Raw genomic sequence first — 23,482 nt, forward strand, 5'->3', positions numbered from 1 at the left:
TCCATCAATTATTTTCAACCAAGTTAATTTAATTTCTCTTGAGTTTTTTTTGTTGTTACCTAGCTTAATTTCCAGATCAAGCTCTCTGTGGATATGACCTCGATCTTACCGAGTTAATTGCTACATCGCACACTCGTGCACTTGCGAGTTAAAACAAGCCGATCATAAAAAGCGGTCAAGCACTTACCATGTATTGAGACATCTTGGTTTCCAGATCAAGATCATGCTCTTGCTTTCTCTCTTTGTATTGCTTATGTCTTCCTTTTATTAATATCAAGTTTATGCACTTCATTTCCTTTCCTTTACTTATTTAACCTCTTTCTCATTTATGTTCTTATCTTGTTCATTTATGTTTCTTTCTTTCATTATGTTCAGCTAAGTTAATTATGTCAAGGTGAAAAGGGTACACTAATGGTGTAAGAATAAGTATAATATAAACTTAACATGGACCTTAACGTTGGATACTAACATGTTTTATATTTGTTATCTTATTCACTTTTAATACTTTGCTTGTTAAATGGTTAATCTAGATTTATGTTGTATAACACTTGGTACAACAAATACTTGGCACTTTCATAGCCCATACTGTATGGTATAACCGACACCTGAGCTATGAAAGGAACTTGATTTGTTGTTAACATAAGTTATAATCATGAATGCCTGCCAACATTTACAAGTATTAGCTTTATTCGAATAAGATAACTAATGTAATCATGTTAACAATTTATAATCTGATTGGAACCTCCTTTATGTGTGGTTTCCAATTGAGTAATAAGAGTTTATACTATACTTGTTTGAAGTACCATTAGTGGATCCTCTAACCTTGACATTTGTTTTTATTGTTGTTTAAACCTTACATTAATCTTTCATCTCAAAGTTCTCATTAATTTCTTCATCTTCATCTTCATCTTCTTTTATTATTATTATTATTATTATTATTTACATTATGTTTATATTATATAATATATCTCTTTGATCTTTTCATAAACTCAGTATATAGTGTCGCACGTGTGCGGCGGCGTGGCGATCGTCCACCCTCAAGGAAAAATCGGAATATGTATTCCTTGAAAATAGGGAGAGGCAAGGAATTCTTGTCTCTACAAGTGAAAATATGGACTGGGAGTCGCCACCTAGTATTCTGGTTACTAGGAACCTTAACTGGTCTTTAGAGATCGGGTACGGAGACTGGTTGCGTAAAGGGAAGGTATTAGCACCCCAACTACGCCCAACCTAAGGTAGGCTGCATTGTTTTAATGTCTGATAAAATCTAAAATCATGTTGTGGTTTTTTTATTTGTTGGTTCGTTTACGGTTTAAGAAAAGTCCTCCTCTATAAGGAGATCCTTATCTTTATCGGGTAAAAAACTAACTATTCAAAGTCGTCAAAAGAAAATATCTTTTTAATATCAGGAATACGATTTACGTATAAATTCATAATCCTTGATACTAAAATCAAACAAAATAAAATATTTTGTTGTTTTTGAGATTTTGGCCAATGTTCTCTTGACTTTAATAAACTGGTTATTAAAGCCAAAATGCATGCTAAAATATTTTTTTTTTGACATATGAAAAATACGATATGATATTTTAGATTTGAGACACTTGGCCGTATGAACAAAAATGTTTTTTTTTTTCTTTTTTTCAATTTGTTTTTTTATTTTTGGAAGTTTTTGCCGAAAACCGTGTTTTAATATCGGATTTATATTTTTACGATGTAAAAATACTGCCCGATATTAATCAAAATGACATAAAAAACTACGCGGGAAAATTATAAAATGCCGAAACAAATATTTTTGATTTTTTTTTTATGCTGTGTGAACAGTACTGTATGAATAGTGAACAGTACCGCGGGACGAAAACCGGGTATTTTAATACCGAATTTATATTTTTACGATGTAAAATACAGACCGATATTAAGCAAAATTGATAAAAACATGTGCTGGAAAAATTGTAAAAATTCTATAAAAAAAAAAAAAAAAAAATTGAAATGGGCCGGACCCGGCCCAAATGCGTGGGCTGGGCCGGCCAGGTCCATTTTACATGGGTTGGGTTGACGGCCCAGCCCAGCCCACGCTGCATTTTGCAGCAGAACGTGAATTATTCACGTTCTGCATGCAAGTGCAGGCAGGGACAGCGAGGGCGAGAAGAAAAAAAGTGATGGCGAGGGAGCAGGAGGTTACCTGACGCGGTGGAGCTTCCAACTGGAGCGGTGGCCGACGGTGCTGCTGGTGATCGAAGGGTGGCAGAGGCGACGATTTCTTCTCTCTTCTCCCCTGCTTCTTTCTTTCTTCTTCTGTTTCTGTTTTTTTTTTTTCTTTTCTTTTCCTCTCTTCTTTCTCTTCTCTTCTCTTCTCTCTTCCCTCTCCCTTCTGTTGTGTTCTCCCCTCCTCTTTTCTTCTCTTCTCTCTCTTCCTTCTTCCTCCCCTGTTTTTATAGGCGAAAAACAGGGGAGACGTGGCTGGGGCGACCACTATGCTGCCGCCCCTCCAATGTTCGTCCAACATGTGGAAATCCTTGGGCAAGTGGTGTCCTTGTTTCGGCGTCTTTTTGAGCAAAAGAAGGAAAGAAAGTAGGCGAAAAGGGAGAAGAAAAATCTTCTTCTTCCCCTGCCTCGCGCGTCCAGGGGAAGAAGAAGACCTACAGTGCCGTCAAAACGGCACCGTTTTGGGCTTCTGTTTTTTTTTTTTTTTTTTTTGCAACAGTGAATGAAACGGCGCCGTTTTGGTCAAAACGCGCCGTTTCATTTAAAAGGAAAAGGCGCCAAAACTTGTCAGATTCAAATTTCGGCCCTTAATTTGCGCGCGTTTTGCATTGTAGTCCTTGGTCTCGGATTTCTTCAATTAAGTCCCTAATTGGCCATTAAACTTCAATAGTTATGCAATTAAGCCCCTGATTTGACCAAATTAACTTCCAAAAATTATAATTTGACCCCAAAAAATTAATTTCTCTTAATTAAAGCCCAAATTAACTCCAAAATCAATTTTTTTTTGCAATTAAACTCTTCATAAATGCAATTAAACCTTTAATAAAATTTAATTGAGTCCATAAACTTCTGGTTTTGCATTTTTCTTCCTCAAATTGAATTTTCTTTATCATCGGGGCTCTCATCAGTCAATGATATACTGTCAAAAAATAATTTTTATATTTTTGAAACATCCTCAATCAATTTTTGAGCATTTTTAGGGCGCTCTGGCATTTTTTCACTGTTATATTTTTTGATAATATATTTTGTTGAATTTTTTTGTATTTTATTATTTTTTATGTGGGGACCCAGAAATGGGTTACAACATATAGGCTGGAAACCTGTGACCCGATCTTTTAGATCATTCTCAGGTATAACAACGCCACGTACTGACTATTATTATTATTATTATTATTATTATTATTATTATTATTGTCAGTACTATTATTATTACTACTATTACTATTATTGTTATTGTTGTTGTTGTTGTATTGTTATTTATAATTTATACAATTAACCTCTTTGTGGTTCGACCCCAGTCTTGCCGGGTTATTTATTACTTCGACACTCCTGCACTTGGGAGAAGACATCAAGCTTTTGGTCGTGTCAAGTTTTTGGCGCCGTTGCCGGGGAGGTAAATTCTTGTACAAATTTTAGTATTTGTTTTTCTTTCTTTTCACTTTTCTTGTATCTAACTTTGTTTCTTTTGTGTTGTTTCTTTTTCTTTTGTTTTCTTCTTCCTTTTATTCTCTTCCTACACGTGCATGAGTGTTTGGTCACGTACATTAAGTGGTAGACTTTCTAGGGTATCCTCATCATTTTCAGAAAATATGGCCGAAGAAGATAACCAGTCACTTCATAATGAGAATAATGAGAATAACCGTGTTAGGACACTTAGAGACCACATGAATCCCACAAGAACAAGTGCACCCTCATGCATAGTTTTCCCTCCTGATGCATCTTATTTTAATTTTAAGCCAGACATTATTCAACTTTTACCTTCTTTTCATGGCTTAGATCTAGAAAATCCATACTTGCATTTGAGAGAATTTGAAGAAGTTTGTAACACCTATAATGACTTAAATTGTAGCATGAATACCATTAGATTAAAGCTTTTTCCTTTTTCATTAAAAGATAAAGCTAAAACATGGCTACAAAATCTTAGGTCAGGATCCATTCGTGTTTGGGATGAAATGCAACAACAATTTTTAAAAAAGTTTTTTCCATGTCACAGAACCAACTCTTTCAAAAGACAAATCACTACTTTCACTCAAAAACCAAGTGAAACATTTTACCAATGTTGGGATAGGTATCGAGACTTGCTTAATACTTGCCCTCATCATGGTTTTGAAACATGGAGATTGGTTTCACAATTTTATGAAGGATTAACACCTAAAGATAGGCAAATGGTTGAATTGATGTGCAATGGAACTTTTGAAGATAAAGACCCTAATGAAGCAATGAAGTACCTAGACTTACTAGCTGAAAATGCGCAAAATTGGGACACTAAGGGCACTTATGAGGCACCAAGTAAAACCCAACCTCATACATCTAGTGGAGGTATGTATAACCTTAGGGAAGATCATGACCTCCAAGCCAAGTTTACATCTTTAGCTAGAAAAGTCGAGGCACTAGAATTGAAAAAGAGTGGTCAATTAAAATCTGTTCAAGACATTGTGTGTCAAATCTGTGAAACAAATGAACATACAACCAATGACTGTCCAACTTTGCCTTCTTTCAAGGAATGCCTCCATGAACAAGCCCATGCTTTAAACAGTTTCCAAAGGCCCAATCATAACCCATACTCGCAAACATACAATCCTGGTTGGAGAAATCACCCAAATTTCAGTTGGAAGAGTGATAACAATAATGCACAAACTTCACAGCCACCGTTTCAAGCACACCATAATTTCCAAAATTCTCATGGATATGCACCTCCTTATGCTCCACCTCCTAGAAGAAATCTTGAGGAAACATTACATGCATTCATTGAAAAGCAAGAGACAATCAACACTCAACTTACTCAAAGCATGCCAAATTTTAAAGATGCTCTTGCAAAATTCACATCTGCTCTTAGTTTTCAAGAGAAAGGTAAGTTTCCATCTCAACCACAGCAAAATCCAAAGGGGCAATACAATGCAAATGCAAGTAGTTCCGAAAGCCAACACATGGATCAAGTCAAATCAGTCATCACTTTTCGTAGTGGTAAGGTTATTGAAAAACCCACTCTTGAACCTTGTGAGAAAGATGATGAGTCAATCTCTGAGGGTAAGGAAGGGGTTGAATTTGAACGTTGTGAAGAAAAGACTGATTCTCCGCCAGCACTTCCATTTCCTCATGCCATGACCAAACAAAGGAAAGTCAATCACAATTCTGAAATCCTTGAAATTTTCAAACAGGTAAGGATCAATATACCTTTGTTGGATGCTATTAAACAGGTACCTTCCTATGCTAAATTTTTGAAAGATCTATGCACTGTGAAGAGAAAACTGAATGTGAAAAAGAAAGCCTTTTTAGCCGAACAAGTAAGTGCTATTCTTCAGAATAATAATGCTTTGAAATATAAAGACCCTGGTTGTCCTACCATTTCTTGCTTTATTGGAGAACATAAAATTGAAAGAGCTTTACTTGATCTTGGAGCTAGTGTGAATTTACTTCCATATTCGGTTTTTCAAAGTCTCAATCTAGGTGAGTTAAAACCAACTTCTGTAACTCTTTTACTTGCTGATAGATCTGTAAAAGTGCCTAGAGGAATAGTTGAAGATGTGTTAGTAAAAGTTGATAAATTCATTTACCCTGTAGATTTTATTGTCTTGGATACACAACCTGTTGAAGCATGTAATTCAATTCCTGTTATTTTAGGACGTCCATTTCTTGCAACTTCTAATGCATTGATTAATTGTAGGAATGGACTGATGAAACTATCATTTGGAAACATGACATTGGAGATGAATATTTTCAACATTTGCAAGCAACCTGGAGATGATAATGATTTACAGGAAGTGGACTTTATTGAAAAATTAGTTTATGATCAATTTCAAACCACTTCTAGTGAAACTGAGATTGATGAACCTGACGAGTTGCAAATAGTTTATTTTCAGGAAGAAGCAATGGCATGTAATTGGAGACCACAAATTGAAGAATTACCACCACAATCAATTGAGTCCATACCTTCAAGTGTTCAACCACCAAAACCTGATTTGAAGCCGTTATCAGTCAACCTCAAATACTCATTTTTGGGAGAAAATGAAACTTTTCCAGTAATAATCTCTTCCAAACTTAATGCACATCAAGAAGGTAAGTTACTACAGACTCTGAAAATGCACAAAAATGCATTAGGATGGACCATAGCTGACATAAAAGGAATTAGTCCTTTGATTTGCACACACAAGATTTATTTGGAGGAAAATGCTAAACCATATAGAGAAATGCAACGAAGATTTAATCCTAATATGAAAGAAGTAGTGAAAAATGAAGTCATTAAACTTCTAGATAATGGAATCATTTATCCTATTTCTGACAGCAAATGGGTAAGTCCTACCCAAGTTGTATCCAAAAAGTCTGGAGTCACTGTGATAACAAATGAGAAAAATGAGTTAATTCCAACTCGGACTATTACTGGTTGGCGCATGTGCATTGACTATAGGAAACTTAATTCAATGACTATAAAAGATCATTTCCCTTTACCTTTCATGGATCAAATCCTCGAAAGAGTTGCAGGTCATGAATTTTATTGTTTCCTAGATGGCTATTCAGGTTATAATCAAATTGAAATTGCATTGGAAGATCAAGAGAAGACTACTTTCACATGTCCATTTGGTACTTTTGCATATCAAAGAATGCCTTTTGGGTTATGTAATGCACCAACTTTGTTTCAAATATGCATGCTTAGCATATTCAGTGATATGGTTGAATGTTTTCTTGTGATTTTTATGGATGATTTTTCTGTTTTTGGTGATTCATTTGATGATTGCTTAACTAACTTGGAAAAGGTTTTGAACAGGTGTGAAGAGAAGAATCTTGTACTGAATTGGGAAAAATGTCACTTTATGGTAACAAACGACATTGTACTTGGTCACATTGTTTCATCGACAGGAATTGAGGTTGACAAATCTAAAATCGAGTTAATTGCCAACTTACCAACACCAAAATCTGTTAAAGATGTTAGATCATTCTTAGGACATGCTGGTTTTTACAGAAGGTTCATCAAAGATTTTAGTGTAATATCTAAATCATTGTGTAACCTTCTATCAAAGGAAACTGTTTTTGAATGGACTGAACAATGTGAAAAAGCCTTTGTTAAACTTAAAAGTTTGCTTACTTCTGCTCACTTCTGCTCCTGTCATTCAACCTCCTGATTGGTCATTACCTTTTGAAATAATGTGTGACGCTAGTGATTATGCCGTGGGTGCTGTCTTGGGACAAAGAAAAGATAAGAAACCTTATGTGATTTACTATGCAAATAAAACTTTAAATAGTGCTCAAATAAATTACACTACCACTGAAAAAGAATTACTTGCAGTAGTATTTGCATATGACAAGTTCAGATCTTATCTTGGCTCACCTGTTGTTGTTTTTAGTGATCATGCAGCATTGAAATATCTTCTCTCTAAGAAAGATTCTAAGGCTAGATTGGTGTGGTGGATTTTGTTACTTTAAGAATTTGATATCACAATCAAAGACAAGAAAGGCACCGAAAATGTTGTCGCGGATCATTTGTCAAGATTGACAACCGATTCGAGATCTGACATCACACCAATCAATGACTACTTTCCTGATGAATCTTTATTTTCTGTCTCTACGATGCCTTGGTTTGCTAATATTGTTAATTTTCTTGTTTCAGGACAATTGCCAGCTCATTGGAGTACCCAAGACAAAAGAAAGTTCTTGAACGAAGTGAAGAACTTTTATTGGGATGACCCTTATTTATTCAAATATTGTCCTGATCAAATATTTCAAAGATGCATTCCTGACAATGAGGTAAGTATTGTCATTAAATTTTGTCATTCTGAGGCATGTGGGAGTCATTTCTCATCAAGAAAGACAACTGCAAAAATCTTACAAAGTGGATTTTACTGGCCCACCATGTTCAAAGACTCACATGCATTCTGCAAGACTTGTGAAAATTGTCAAAAGTTGGGATCTATTTCAAAACGTCACATGATGCCTTTAAATCCTATTCTTGTCATTGAGATCTTTGATTGTTGGGGTATAGATTTTATGGGTCCATTTCCTCCATCATTTGGTTTCTTGTATATATTGGTCGTAGTAGATTATGTTTTAAAATGGATAGAGGCAATTCCAAGTAGAACCAATGATCACAAAACAGTGATAAAATTTTTTAAAGAAAACATTTTAAGTCGATTCGGAATCCCTCGAGCCATGATAAGTGATGGTGGAACACATTTCTGCAACAAGCCATTTGAATCTTTAATGAAGAAATATGGAATCACACACAAAGTTGCCACCCTTTATCACCCTCAGACGAGTGGACAGGTAGAACTTGCTAATAGGGAGATCAAACAAATCTAGGAGAAAACAGTGAACCCTAATCAGAAAGACTGGTCTTTAAGACTTAATGATGCACTTTGGGCTTATCGAACTGCATATAAAACATCATTAGGTATGTCACCTTATAGACTAGTCTATGGAAAACCTTGTCACTTGCCTGTGGAAATTGAACATAAAGCTTATTGGGCTATTAAAGCTTTCAATTCAAACATTGATGATGCTAGTCAGCTACAAAAATTGCAAATAAATGAGCTTGAGGAAATAAGAAATGATGCATATGACAATTCAAGAATTCATAAAGCAAGAATCAAAGAGTTTCATGACAAGAAAATACTGCGAAAAACATTCAATGTTGATCAAAAAGTCTTGCTTTATAATTCTCGACTCCATTTATTTCCTGGAAAACTAAGATCAAGATGGAGTGGTCCTTTTATTGTGAAATATGTGTATCCATATGGGGCCTGTGATATCGAAAATCCAAAGAATAACAATGTTTTCAAGGTAAATGGGCATCGGTTGAAAGTTTATTTTGATTTTTCAGTTGAAAATGACTCTATTGAATTGAGTGATCCTGTATATAAAGATTGATTCTTTTTCTCACATTGATTTGTGTTTGTTTTGGTATATCTTTTGTTTTGGTAGTTTCTCTCACCCCGGTCAAATGGCGGATAACGGTACTCCGTGACTTTTAAGTCGGTTCTTTCAGTTTCCCATGATAACTGATATCTGTGTATATAATTGTGCAATTCTCTGCTCTTTCTTCTTTCTTTGAATCTCTCCCCCAATTCTCAGTTGAAAATGGACACCACTCTTGAAAAATTGAAAAAGTATTTTCCCGCTCTGCCTCAGAATGCGATTACAAAAATTTACCGTACTAGATGTGCAAGATTGAGGTTGTTAATGAACCATGGAATTCCTGAAGATATTCGCTGGCTGATTGAAGCAAAGGTCCGATTATCAGGTGAGTCCTCCAATTCTTTCATTTCATACATGCCTGGAACAGGTAAAAGCACTTTTGTGAAGAAACATCGTGCAAAACGATTGAAAATCTGTCACCAATGTGCCAGATGGACTTGTAATGCGACATGTCGTTCTTTAGGAATGGTATCTGTAAACCGTGAAGATAAAATACAATTCATTAAGGATGGCCTGAGTAAGGGGTCTTTAGATAATCTTCTATTGACTCTTGAGACGCACCCTAGTGGAGATGTGCATCGTGCAATTTATGATTTATGGCCCCAATTCCATAAAAAACATGCTCGACTTAGTCTTGGAAATCTGACTAAAAAAGACCCTGTTTGCCAGTTTTTAAGAAAACTGGATGGGAAGCCTATCCCCGACCCACAGAGGGCGTTTAAGCCGTTCTTGGACGTAAAACCAAGGGAAGATGTGAGCCACAATCACAACTACCTGTACATACACATGCCTTTTCAAAATAAATAAAGAGAGAGAGAAAAAAAGAGTGAGACTACGGCTGGCCTACATATATGTGGTATGATTGCCTTTTCAATTTCTCATCTATAAATTCTTCTCTTCCTTCCCTTCATTTCTACTCAACCCATACATTCATCAAATACAGACGTGTGTAGAAATGACAGGTTCCTCAAGTAATCACATAAACAATATTTATGTTTTCGGTGGATCCAGTCCTGGGAAAGAAAAAGAGTTTTTAGAATCAGCAAATCATCTTGGTCGGGTACTAGCTGAGAGAAAGATTCATTTAGTGTATGGGGGAGGTAGCCTTGGTTAATGGGAGGTGTGTCAATGGCTGCTTTTTTGGGAGGCAGTCAAGTTTTGGGGGTTGTCCCCAAAGCTTTAGCAACTGGGGACATCATTGGAAAAACAATTGGAGAGGAACTACAGGTCCCTACAATGTCTGATCGACTAAACGCCATGTTTAGCCATGCTGATGCTTTCATTGCTTTACCAGGTGGTCTGGGCACATTGGAAGAGATCTTTCATATTTCCTCTTGGGCCCAACTGCACATTCACCATAAGCCTATAGGTTTGTTAAATGTCAATGGTTTTTATGATAAGTTGTTGTCTTTTCTTGATCATGCTGTGGAACATGAATTTCTAACATCTTCAGCACGACAAATCATAATCTCTGCTGGTACTGCTGAACAATTGATTGACCAACTACAATATTTCATCCCTGTAATTAATCCCTCCATGAGTCGCATAAATTGGTCAACTTAGGAAAGCCGTAAAAAGCTTAGATTGGATTTGAGCCTTCGTTTGTAAAAACTTTGTGTCTTTTGGTTTTATTATTGTGTTTTGTTGTTTCTTCTATTTGTTTAAGTGTGTTTCAGGTTTGTCAGTGTTCGTTATTGCAGGTAATGTCTTCTATACTCTATCTTTCTACCTTAAAGTTTTCTATTTCATAAACTATTTGCAAAACTGTTGTTGCTAGGATGACAGAGTAAAAGGGTTCTTTTGTTAAAGTAACTCTTGAGACGCATCTTAGTAAACATTCTTAACAAGGTCTATCAGAATACTTCTTGAAATATCTAAGTTTACAAACTCTCATATTGTTAACACTTGATTCTGCTCATATGCTCATTTAACAAGTATTCTTAAATCTTCATTTTCACACACACACACTTTAACATATGATTGTGGGTTGCACATTAGATTATTACATTATTTATGTTCTTTTGTTAAAGGTAACAACTAAGGGAAAGGGATAGTACATAATTTGCATAAAAAAAAAACAAAAAAAACAAAAAAAAAACAAAAAAAAAACAAATTTTTTTTTGTGTGATAATAATGATGAATAAAAACGTAGATAAGTTTGGTTTCATAGCCTCCCTAACCTAAGCAATTAAGCCCGAAGGGGTGTTTTAACACTTAATACCCTAAAGTCAACTGACTTGGGAGCTATTGGCCCAAAGCTTGTTACATGGGTTAAGGAGAAAAGCTTAAAGGAATCAAATATTGCACTATCTACGTATCAATATCTGCAATCCGAGTTACTAAGCTCGTAGGGGTGTCTCAACACCTAATGCCCTAAGACCAACTGGTCTGGGAGTCATTAGCCGAAAACTCGTTACATGGGTTAAAGATACATTGTGTTTTAAGTTGTATGTGCATATAAATAAATAAAAAAAAGAAAAAAAAAGAAAAAAAAAGAAAATAATAATAATAATAATAATAATAATAATAATCCCAACCCAAGGAAGTTAACCTTAAACATTCGAACATAATATTGTTTTCTTCCAACAAAAGCCCCATCATCTATGTTTTCATACAGTGAGCACATAAAAAGAAGGTTTATTAATATCTTGTTTAAGAAGTATGAAGCAGAAATATAAATTTAATGAGAGTTTGTTTATCTGGATAGATTAATGGAAGTTGAATGATGAATGCCTTGCTTTGTGGAACTTGCAAATTGTTTTTCTATTTTAACGCTTTGATTACTAGGGACTAGTAATAAGCTGGTTGGGGGGTGTGATTAGTACTTAAAAGTGCATGTTTATCAAGGTTTTATATCATCATTTTGCACTTGAAGTATCAATAACTCCTTAACTAAAGCATGTTTTATAATAACAAGTTTGATATTATAAGATACCTTAATTTATGGTAAATGCTCATTTTAAATGCAGGACTATCACATAAACAAAGAATTGATTGATGAGTTTAAGCATTGAAAGTTAAAGGACAAAGAGATGGCCAAACTTAGAAAAGAGATGTCGGTGCAGTCCAAACCGGAACATTGCTCGGTAATTGGATCATATCTGGAGCTCTAGATCTCGGATTTAGGTCCATTTTATATGGATGGAAAGGTAAAACATAGGCCTACAACTTTCATATAGACGATCTAAGAAGGTTGTTTTCAAGTCCAAATTATAGGAACAACGAAGAAGTCCGAAGTTGTCCTGCAGCCCAAACACTATTTAGTGTTCAGCCCATATCTTGAGTTCTAGAAGTCCAAATGACCTCATCTTTTTTTTGTTGAAAAGCTGAGACAATTTTCTAGAACATTCCCGAGGATTCTGGGCAAATTATGATGTTAGCAATGACGTCTTGTTCATACAAGAAGATAAGGATTGTCACCAAGTCAAGATGTGGCCACCCACTCATCAATTAGTCAACAAATCAATAGTTCCAAATTTTGGCCTATAAAAGGAGGCACTTACCATGTATTGAGGCATCTTGGTTTCCAAATCAAGATCATGCTCTTGCTTTCTCTCTTTGTATTGCTTATGTCTTGCTTTCATAAATATCAAGTTTATGCACTTCATTTCCTTTCCTTTACTTAGTTAACCTCTTTCTCATTTATGTTCTTATCTTGTTCATTTATGTTTCTTTCTTTCATTATGTTCAGCTAAGTTAATTATGTCAAGGTGAAAAGGGTACATTAATGATGTAAGAATAAGTATAATATAAACTTAACATGGACCTTAACGTTGGATACTAACATGTTTTATATTTGTTATCTTATTCACTTTTAATACTTTACTTGTTAAATGGTTAATCTAGATTTATGTTGTATAACACTTGGTACAACAAATACTTGGCACTTTCATAGCCCATACTGTATGGTATAACCGACACCTGAGCTATGAAAGGAACTTGATTTGTTGTTAACATAAGTTATAATCATGAATGCCTGCCAACATTTACAAGTATTAGCTTTATTCGAATAAGATAACTAATGTAATCATGTTAACAATTTATAATCTGATTGGAACCTCCTTTATGTGTGGTTTCCAATTGAGTAATAAGAGTTTATACTATACTTGTTTGAAGTACCATTAATGGATCCTCTAAGCTTGATATTTGTTTTTATTGTTGTTTAAACCTTACATTAATCTTTCATCTCAAAGTTCTCATTAATTTCTTCATCTTCATCTTCATCTTCTTTTATTATTATTATTATTATTATTTACATTCTGTTTATATTATATAATATATCTCTTTGATCTTTTCATAAACTCAGTATATAGGCTGGAAACCTGTGACCCGATCTTTTAGATGATTCTCAGGTATAACAACGCCACGTATTGACTATTATTATTATTATTATTATTATTATTATTATTATTATTGTTACTACTATTATTATTACTACTATTACTATTATTGTTATTGTTGTTGTTGTTGTATTGTTATTTATAATTTATACAATTAACCTCTTTGTGGTTCGACCCCGGTCTTGTCGGGTTATTTATTACTTCGACACTCCTGCACTTGGGAGAAGACATCAAGCTTTTGGTCGTTTCAGATGTCTTTATCCAAACATTAATGGTGAATAATAACAAGTTATTCCCAATAATATTTTGGATATTCATCCCTTTGGGATTTCTTTATCGAAACATTAACAGTGAATAATAGATGAATTCCCCCCAAAACTAAGACTTTGGTATATTTTTTAATATTGGCCAATACCCTTTGGAGTTCTACAAACATGTAAAATCCAGAAATACAAGAAAATAATTTTTTTGTTGTGTTTAAGAAATCCATGCGAAAATATATTTTCAAAACTTCAAATATTTTTTTTTTAAAGAGGAAATTCAAAAAGATGTTAGGGTAGTGGTCGTATGCATGAAAACATTATATATATATATATATATATATATATATATATTTGTCACATTGCGTCAAAACCCAGTATTCTAAATACAAGATTTGTATTTTTAAAATATAAAAATATAAAAACCATAAAAAAAAATACAAAACAAAACAACGATATTACTTGTTTTTTTTAGGGCCTGGATCCAGCTCAATATAGTTGGACTGAACCCAACCGGCCTAGCCGGGTCACTTGCCCAAACCAGTGACCCGGCTGGGCAAACAAGTGCATCCTTAGTTATTGTTCAAGTGAATTATAATTCACTTGAATAATAACAAAAGCATGCACAGTAACCGTGAAATTAAATTTTCAAAAGTGGAAAGAATGCAGAAGCTTACCTGATAGCTGATGGGCGAAGATGATGATGTTGTATTTCTTGCGCACGACCGATTATCACTGATTCTGGAGACAATGAAGAATGCTGGTAAAACTAGTGTTGGTCTCTGTCTTTCTCTTCTTGTCGATGCTTTTTTTGGAGATGGTGAAGACAATGATGAAGGTGTGATGTGTTTGTGTAATGGATGTTCTTCCCTCTGTGTTTTCTTGCTCTCTTTGTGTTGTGATGTCGCGGTCACACAAATTAATTATCCTAGCTTAAAACACACAAGATAGTATAGAGCAAGCAAGGGGTCGATCCCACGAGGAAGGTTTAGTTCAGATTTTTATGCTATACGTTATGCAATGGGGGGGGTTTGATTTGCAATGATTTAAACTATGGCAGAAATTAAACTAGCAAACAAAATCAATTGAAATTGAAATATATCAAGAAAACAAACCTTGGTTGCAAGCACACTTCCACCAACGGAAATTAGAACCGATCCTTGAAACGAAACTCCAGTTTATATTATGAATTTTATCTTTTCTTAATATTGGTTAATTAATGGATCCGCCGTATAACTAACCCTAACCAACAAACAATCACAGTGTCCGCACTAATGATTTAATCTAATGACAACCTTAAGATCCAGATAAATTCATTAATCTTAACAACCAAGTTGTCAGTTTGTGTTGCTTTGATCGAATGTTCTCCCTAAGTTTAATAATGTAGTTCCGCTACAATTATCAAGCTTAGTTGCTTCACAAGTTTACATACTACAACTCCGGTTTTGATATCAAACTTAGCAATAGATTGTTCACAATAATAACTTAGAGTCCGTTCTAGCAATTAAGATAACAATCATAGGAAATATGCATAGGAAAACAATCATACTCATTCATAACATAAACTGAAAATAAAAGGAAGAATAAATCTCACGGTTCTTGAAATCTGAAGGTTTGTTGTGTCCTTGCAACCAAGAAAACGAGCTTAGCCTTGCATATCTATTGAACAACTACTACTAAAGATGGAAGAATACATGATTTCTGATCTATAGAGGGGAGAGTTGGTGTTTCTTCACTTCTTGTTGCCACCTCCTTCTCCTCTCCCTCTATTTATACACAAATTGTAAGTAAGAAATCAAAGTTCAAGTGTGAACATCAATAGATGGTGGTAGTGTGAAGGCGGCTGGCGGCTGGCGTCTGGTGGCTGTTGGCTGCCTTGAGGTTGGTGGCTGCCTTCCTTGACCTTCTACAATATTTACTAGAGGAGCTAAATTGCTGGAAACACTTGTATGTCGGTTTGGATGCTTCTGGATGAAATTTGGATTCGTTTCTTCACGCAACCTGCTTGCTGGCAGAATTCAGCTCTCATCTTTGAAAAATCATATCTCCCTCATATGACATCGTTTTTGGCTGAAATTTGGAGCGTTTATAGAGCTTTGCGTAAGGAATCCAAAACAATTGAGTTTGCATAAATTGGAATTTTGAAGCTCCAGATATTGAATTTTGAATGGGAAAAGGTCAACATTGGCAGACTGCAAGATTCGACTTTGAAGGATGTGATTTCCATGATCTTTATCTTTTTATTTTTCTTGCATTACATTTCTAGAAAGGTATGGATGTTAGCTTTTTAATGCCATTGGAATCACTTCGTTTCGACTTCTAGAACTCATGCTCTGCACAAACATCGACTGAACGTGAAATCTGTCAATTACCTCTAATTTACTCCTTTTTGCATCTTTCATACAAAAGTGCCTTCAAAACATAAACAAAGAATATCAAGGCATTTTATATAAATAAGATACGCAAAACACTAGTTAAATGTGGGTGAAACTATCGAATAATATGGTTACATCACTCTATTTTCCTGTGGGTTGTTGCTTCGGCTAATACCTGCTCCTGATGGTTGAGGGGCTGTAAGTTAGTGATGGCTGTCAGGGAAGAAAATGACTCCATGGTTGTAGCCAGTGCAAGATGACTAGGCTTTTGAGAAGTGCCAGTGAAGAGATTGATATGCTGGCGAAGAACAAGTTGCAACGTTGGTCTAACTAGTGTGAACGTCGCTGATGAAGGAGGAGATGCTATTATTGCTTTCCAGAGCTCACCGTGCCTATGGAAGAAAAGGTTGCACAACTAGAGGAGAAGAAACAAGAGATAGAAACGAAGGGACAAAGGCAATGGGGAAGGCATGTTGGTTGGTCTCTTTATGTTTTTGTCTGTTTATGTTGTTTCCTTCTGCTCGTCCCTGTCTTGCTCTCATGTTCATTCTCTTTTTTTTTTTCACTTTTTGTTTGTTTGTTCGTATATATATCTATGTAGTTTACATAGATAGGATGAAATCCCACTTTCTTTCTATGTTCCATAGATGTAGTTCTTCCGACTCCACTGCCTACCTTTAACGAACAAATAAGACTATGGTCTTTTCCTCCTCCTATCAACTCTGCACTTTGTGAATGCTTAACCGAGAATTTCACTCATCTTTCTATCGAAATGCTTGAAGCCCTAAGGTGAAAAGGGTGGTGGCCGGATGATTAGTACTTAAAAGTGCATATTTATCAAGGTTTTATATCATCATTTTGCACTTAAAGTATCAATAACTCCTTAACTAAAGCATGTTTTTATAATAACAAGTCTAATACTATAAAATACCCTAATATATGGTAAATGTTCATCTTAAATGCAGGCATATCACATAAATCAAAGGATTGATTGATGAATTCAACTACTAAAATTTTGAAGATAAAGAAGGGTGAAGCTTAGAAAAGAGACGTTGGTGTAGTCCAAACTGGAATACTGTTCGGTAATTGGGTCATATCTCGAGTTCTAGATATCCAAATGATCTAAAATTTTTACAAAGATTTGATAAAATATAGGCCTACAACTTTCATGTTTTTATCAAGATCTAAGAAGGCCGTTTTCAAGTCCAAATTATAGCAACAACGGAGAAGTCCGAATATGTCCTGCAGCCCAAACACTGTTCAGTGTTTGGCCCATATCTGAAGTTCTAGAAGTCCAAATCACCTCCACTTTTTTTTCCTGGAAAGCTGAGTCAATTTCCTACAATTTTCATGCTTTCAAGTGGATGCTAGCATTTTTGTTTTATTCAGACAAGAAGATAAGGATTTTCACAAAGTCAAAAGTTGGCCACCCACTCAACAATTAGTCATCAAATCAATAATTCCGAATTTTGGCCTATAAAAGGAGGCATTTGCCATGTGATGTAACCATATTATTCGATAGTTTCACCCACATTTAACTAGTGTTTTGCATATGTTATTTATATAAAATAAAAATGCCTTGAAATCACATCCTTCAAAGTCAAATCTCGCAGTCTGCCAATGTTGACCTTTTCCCATTCAAAATTCAATATCTGGCGCTTCAGAAGTCCAATTGATGCAAACTCAATTTTGTTGGATTCCTTACTCACAGCTCTATAAACGCTCCAAATATCAGCCAAAAAAGATGTCATATGAGGGAGATATGATTTTTAAAAGATGACAGCTGAATTCTACCAACAAGCAGGTTGCGTGAAGAAACGAATCCAAATTCCATTCAGAAGCATCCAAACCGACATACAAGTGTTTCCAGAAATTTAGCTCCTTTAGTAAATATTCTAGGAGGTCAAGGAAGGCAGCCACCAACCTCAAGGCAGCCACCAACCTCAAGACAACAGCCAGCAGCCAGCCACTAGCCGCCTTCACACTACCACCATCTATTGATGTTCACACTTGAACTTTGATTTTCTTACTTACAATTTGTGTATAAATAGAGGGAGAGTGGAAGGAGGTGGAAGCAATCAAGAAGGGAGGAAACACAAACTCTCCTCTCTACAAATAAGAAATTATGTATTCTTTCATCTTTAGGAGTAGTTGTTCAATAGATATGCAAGGCTAAGCTCGTTTTCTTGGTTGCAAGGACACAACAAACCTTCGGATTTCAAGAACCGTGAGATTTATTCTTCCTTTTATTTTCAGTTTATGTTATGAATGAATATGTTTGTTTTCCTATGTATATTTCTTATGATTGTTTATCTTAATTGCTAGAGCGGACTCTAAGTTATTATTGTGAACAATCTATTGCTAAGTTTGATATCAAAACTGGAGTTGTGGTATATAAACTTGTGAAGCAACTAAGCTTGATAATTGTAGCGGAACTACATTATTAAACTTAGGGAGAACATTCGATCATAGCAACACAAATTGACAACTTGGTTGTTAAGATTAATGAATTTATCTGGATCTTAAGGCTGCCATTGGATTAAATCATTAGTGCGGACACTGTGATTGTTTGTTGGTTAGGGCTAGTTATACGGCGGATCCGTTAATTAACCAATATTAAGAAAAGATAAAATTCATAATATAAACTGGAGTTTCGTTTCAAGGATCGGTTCTAATTTTCGTTGGTGGATGTGTGCTTGCAACCAAGGTTTGTTTTCTTGATATATTTCAATTTCAATTGATTTTATTTGCTAGTTTAATTTCTGTCATAGTTTAAATCATTGCAATTCAAACCCCCCATTGCATAACATATAGCATAAAAATCTGAACTAAAACTTCCTCATGGGATCGACCCCTTGCTTTCTCTATACTATCTTGTGTTGTGTGTTTTAAGCTAGGGTAATTAATTTGTGCGACCACGACATCGCAACACCATGTATTTAGGGGCTTGGTTGTTCAGATCAAGTTCATGCTCTTTATTTCTCTCTTTATATTTTTTTGTAATTCTTAAGTTTTGCTTTCATTAATATCTTATTTATGCTTTTCATTTCCTTTCCTTTCCTTAGTTAACTTGTATCTTATTTATGTTCTTGTTTTGTTTATTTATGTTTCTCTTCTTCATTATGTTTGGCTAAGTTTATTATTTCAAGGTGAAAAGGTTACATTAATGGTGTAAGAACAAGTATGGTATAAACTCAACATGAACCTTAATGTTTAATATTAACATGTCTTATCTTTTTATCTTAATAATTCTTAATACCTTGCTTGTTAAATGGTTAATCTAGATTTGTGTTGTATAATACTTAGTACAACAAATGCTTGGCACTCTCATAACCCAACTGTATGGTATTACCTACACCTGGGCTATGAAAGGTACTTGATTTGTTGTTAACATAAATTAACATCATGAATTCCTGATAATATTTAAAAGTTTGGTGTTATGTAAATGAGATAATTAATATGATCATGTTAATAATTTATAATGAGCTATTAATGACAAATCAGCCAATTGGAACCTCCTTTGTGTGTGGTTTCCGGTTGAATAATAAGAGTTTATACTATACTTGTTTGAAATACCATTGGTGGATCCTCTAACCTAGACATTTATTTTTATCATTGTTTAATCCTTACATTAATCTTCCATCTCAAAGTTCTCATTAATTTTTTCCTCCTCTTTTTATTGTTATTATTATTATCACTGTTATTATTATTATTATTATTATTATTATTATTATTATTATTATTATTATTTACATTCTGTTTATATTATATAATATATCTCTTTCATCTTTTCATAAACTCAGTATATAGGCTGGAAACCTGTGACCCAATCTTTTAGATCATTCTCAGGTATAACAACGCCACGTACTGAGTATTATTATTATTATTACTATTACTATTACTATTACTATTATTGTTATTATTGTTGTTATTGTTTGTTGTTGTTGTTGTTGTTGTTGTTGTTGTTGTATTGTTATTTATAATTTATACAATTAACCTCTCTGTGGTTCGACCCCGGTCTTACCGGGTTATTTATTACTTCGACACTCCTGCACTTGGGAGAAGACATCAATCTTTTGGTCGTGTCACCGGACGTGTGTGGGGATGAAGAAGAGATGGAAAGGCAAAGGGGCTGGTGTGCTCTTTAGTCAGCTGAGGGGAAGAAGAAGCCAAATGGAAAAGGCTGAAATTGGGGAGAAGGGAGTGTTGGTGTTGTGGTTAGGTGTCTGTGGGGGTGCAGTGGCTGAGATGCGAAAATGCAGGGGCTCTGATGGTGGTTGGCTTAGAGAGAAAAAAAAATTAGAAAGATGGGGGCGATGGCTTGGTTTCGACCGGGAGAAAAAAAATTAAGTTTAAGGGTTTTTGTTCTTGCTTTAAATTTCTCTCTTTAAAAAAAAATATCCTTTATAAATTTTCTTTTCCCTCCCTTTTGCATATGGCTGAAGGTTCACTTGTATAGAAAATCTTTACATGTGTTATTTAAGGAAATATTGCAATAATTATTGCAGAGATTGTCTTTTATAACCAACACCAACAAATCCTATACATGTTGTATTTTATATTGCAGTAATTATATATGATTCGGTAATTATCTCTTTGACATATTGCATCCTTAATATTAGCCCTTAAGCTCTATGTTATCGCCACATATAAATCCTTATTTTTTTATTTTTTTATTTTTAAATTTTTTTTATCAAAACATGGGTCAAAAATTGGGCAGCAACAAATATCTTCTCTTTACAATGCTTACAAAGCAAAACTCATCAATGTTTTGTATAGTAAGTTGTAAAGAAAAAAACAAGTATTCCTTGCTTGCTGAGTGATCCGCTCATCCAAGGACTTCACTTTTTAAAAGAAAATGATCTCATTATCATGGGTGACCTCCTATTTTTTAAAGAAAATTGGTCTATTTTCAGGGGCGACCTAACCACACACACTCAAACCTGGTCTATTTTCAGGGGCGACCTGCTCATATACTCACACTGGTCTATTTTCATTGGTGACCTGCCCTTTTGATTGGGTTAACCTAAGATCCCATCTGGCGATGTCCTTTAACCCGAAGCAAAGTCGGTGTGTAACTTGGTCAACCTGAAATCCCCTCTGGCGATTTCCTTTAACCAAAGCTAAACTCTATATGTGGTTGGGTTAACCTGATATCCCATCTAGCGATCTCCTTTAATCCAAAGCAAAGTGGTGTGTAGCTTGATTAACCTGAAATCCCATCTGGTGATTCCATTTAACCAAAGCTAAACTCTATGTGTGGTTGGGTTAACTTGAGATCCCATCTGGCGATTTCCTTTAATCCGAAGCAAAGTCGGTGTGTAGCTTGGTTAACCTAAAATCCCATCTATTGATTCTCTTTAACCAAAGCTAAACTCTGTGTGTGGTTGGGTTAACCTGAGATCCCATCTGGTGATCTTCTTTAATCTGAAGCAAAGTCAGTGTGTAGCTCGGTTAACCTGAAATCCCATCTGGCGATTCCCTTTAACCAAAGCAAAATTCTGTGTGTGGTTGGGATAACCTGAGATCCCATCTGGTGATCTCCTTTAACTAGAACCAATACAAAAATGTGTGTGTGGTCTCATTATGATGGGTGACCTATCCAAATACAAGATGGTCTCATTCTGATGGGTGACCTACCAAAATGCAGGCTTATTTTGATGTGTATTTTCCTTGGTTTTCATGCCCAGTTTGTCCTCACTCATTTCATTGGGTATATGCCTAGGCTTTCATGCAAGGTATGTCTCGGCCCATTGGGGTTTGTTTTGGTGGATATTTGCCTTTGTTTTCAGGCCCTATTTGTTCAGACTTGTTAGGGCCTATTTTGGTCTTTATTTTCCTTGGTTTTCATGCCAAGTTAGTCCTGATTTGTCAGGGCCTATTTTGTTGGGTATTTGGCTTGATTTTTAGGTCCAATTGGTTTTGGCACGTAATTGACCTTTTCATTAGGTTGCCTTGGTTTTTGGGCCATATTTGTCTCGGCCCACTAGGGCCCATTTCATTGTGTATGTCGCACGTCCCTCACGTGGCGATCGATGGCAATTTTTTGTTTGTTTTAGCTTGATTGGTTCTTTGGAGTCGCCACCTAGTATTATGGTCACTAGGAACCCTAACTCGTCTTTCAGAGATTCTAAGGTAAGGGATTGGTTGCGTAAAGGGAAGGTATTAGCACCCCTAGTACGCCTTACCTAAGGTAAGCTGCTTGATGTTTGGTTTGCTTTATAATTACTATGGTATTGCTGTTTTCTAATCCTATCAGTTTTTCCTAGGTTTGATTCAAACTAAATTTATTAGGATAGAAATCCAAGGAGATTCCATATGTTTTAAAAGTCTATTTTTGCCTCAGTTTTTCATACTCTCACAACTCGTAAACCATGGAGTAAAATAGATGAATAATATATGATTTCTTTATCCAAACATTAATAGTGAATAATAGATGATTTCTCCCCAAAATAAGATTTTTATATTTTTTGAAATATTGACCAACACCCTTTGGAGTTTTACAAACATGTTGTAAAATCCAAAAATGCAAGAAAATAATTTGTGTTTAAGAAATCCATACGAAAACACATTTTTAAAACTTCAAATATTTTTTTTTATATAAAAAAAGGAAATTCAGAATACATTAGGGTATTAGTCGTATGCAATACATAAGAAAATATTTTTTGTTTTTTCAAACATATATATATTTGCAACATTTCATGGAAAAACCGGGTATTTTAATACCATATTTGTATTCCACAATATAAAAAAAATAACAAAACCATAAACTAAATACATGAGAAAACCAACGATATTACTTGTTTTTTTTTGGGTTGGGTCCAGCTCGACCTATATGACCGGGCTGAACCCAGCAGGCCTAGCTGGTTCACTAGCCCAAACCAATGACCCGACTAGGCACTATTGCAGATTACATGCGTGAGTAATTCATGCATGCACTGCACAATGCAAAGGTTATTAATTTACCTTCACACAATGCCCAAATCCTTTACGTAAAATGCAAAAACAGAATAGGGAAAGAAAGACTTACCTGGCGAGGCAGCGGCTGGAGGCGAAGTGGAGGAAGACGACTGGTTGCTGCTCACGAAGGACACCCCTGCTTGCTGTTCATGGTGGAGCCAGGTTTGCTGGTTGTTGTCGCTGCTAGTTTCAGGTGCGATTGCAGACAACACAGGAAATGGTGGCCTGCTGGTTGGTCGATATTTCTCCTATGTTTCTTGTGTTGCTGGAAGGGTAGGATTGCTTCTGCTGATTCAACTACTATGGCTGAGGAATTGGAACTGGCGATGACCGCGCCCCTGCTGGTTCTTGTTCCTAGTGTAGAGAAGAAAACACAGCTACTGTTGGTGATGGGGAAGAGATATAGACGATTGGGATGCGTTGCTGGTGTAGAGACGAG

The 23,482-nt window shown here is 35.2% G+C and overlaps 1 protein-coding gene across 1 annotated transcript in view; it reads left to right on the top strand.

Annotated features, from left to right (window-relative positions):
• LOC140955715 (uncharacterized) overlaps positions 1-23,482 on the top strand; it is a 106,550-nt gene that overhangs the window by 44,982 nt on the left and 38,086 nt on the right. Inside the window, 7 exon segments of the mRNA XM_073409896.1 lie at positions 3,787-3,882; positions 4,240-4,521; positions 5,824-7,055; positions 7,198-7,941; positions 8,077-9,042; positions 23,098-23,205; positions 23,316-23,469. Coding sequence (XP_073265997.1) covers positions 3,787-3,882; positions 4,240-4,521; positions 5,824-7,055; positions 7,198-7,941; positions 8,077-9,042; positions 23,098-23,205; positions 23,316-23,469 — 3,582 coding nt within the window.

The sequence above is a fragment of the Populus alba genome, chromosome 6 (genome assembly GCF_005239225.2).
Source record: "Populus alba chromosome 6, ASM523922v2, whole genome shotgun sequence".
NCBI classification, from domain to species: Eukaryota; Viridiplantae; Streptophyta; class Magnoliopsida; order Malpighiales; family Salicaceae; genus Populus; species Populus alba.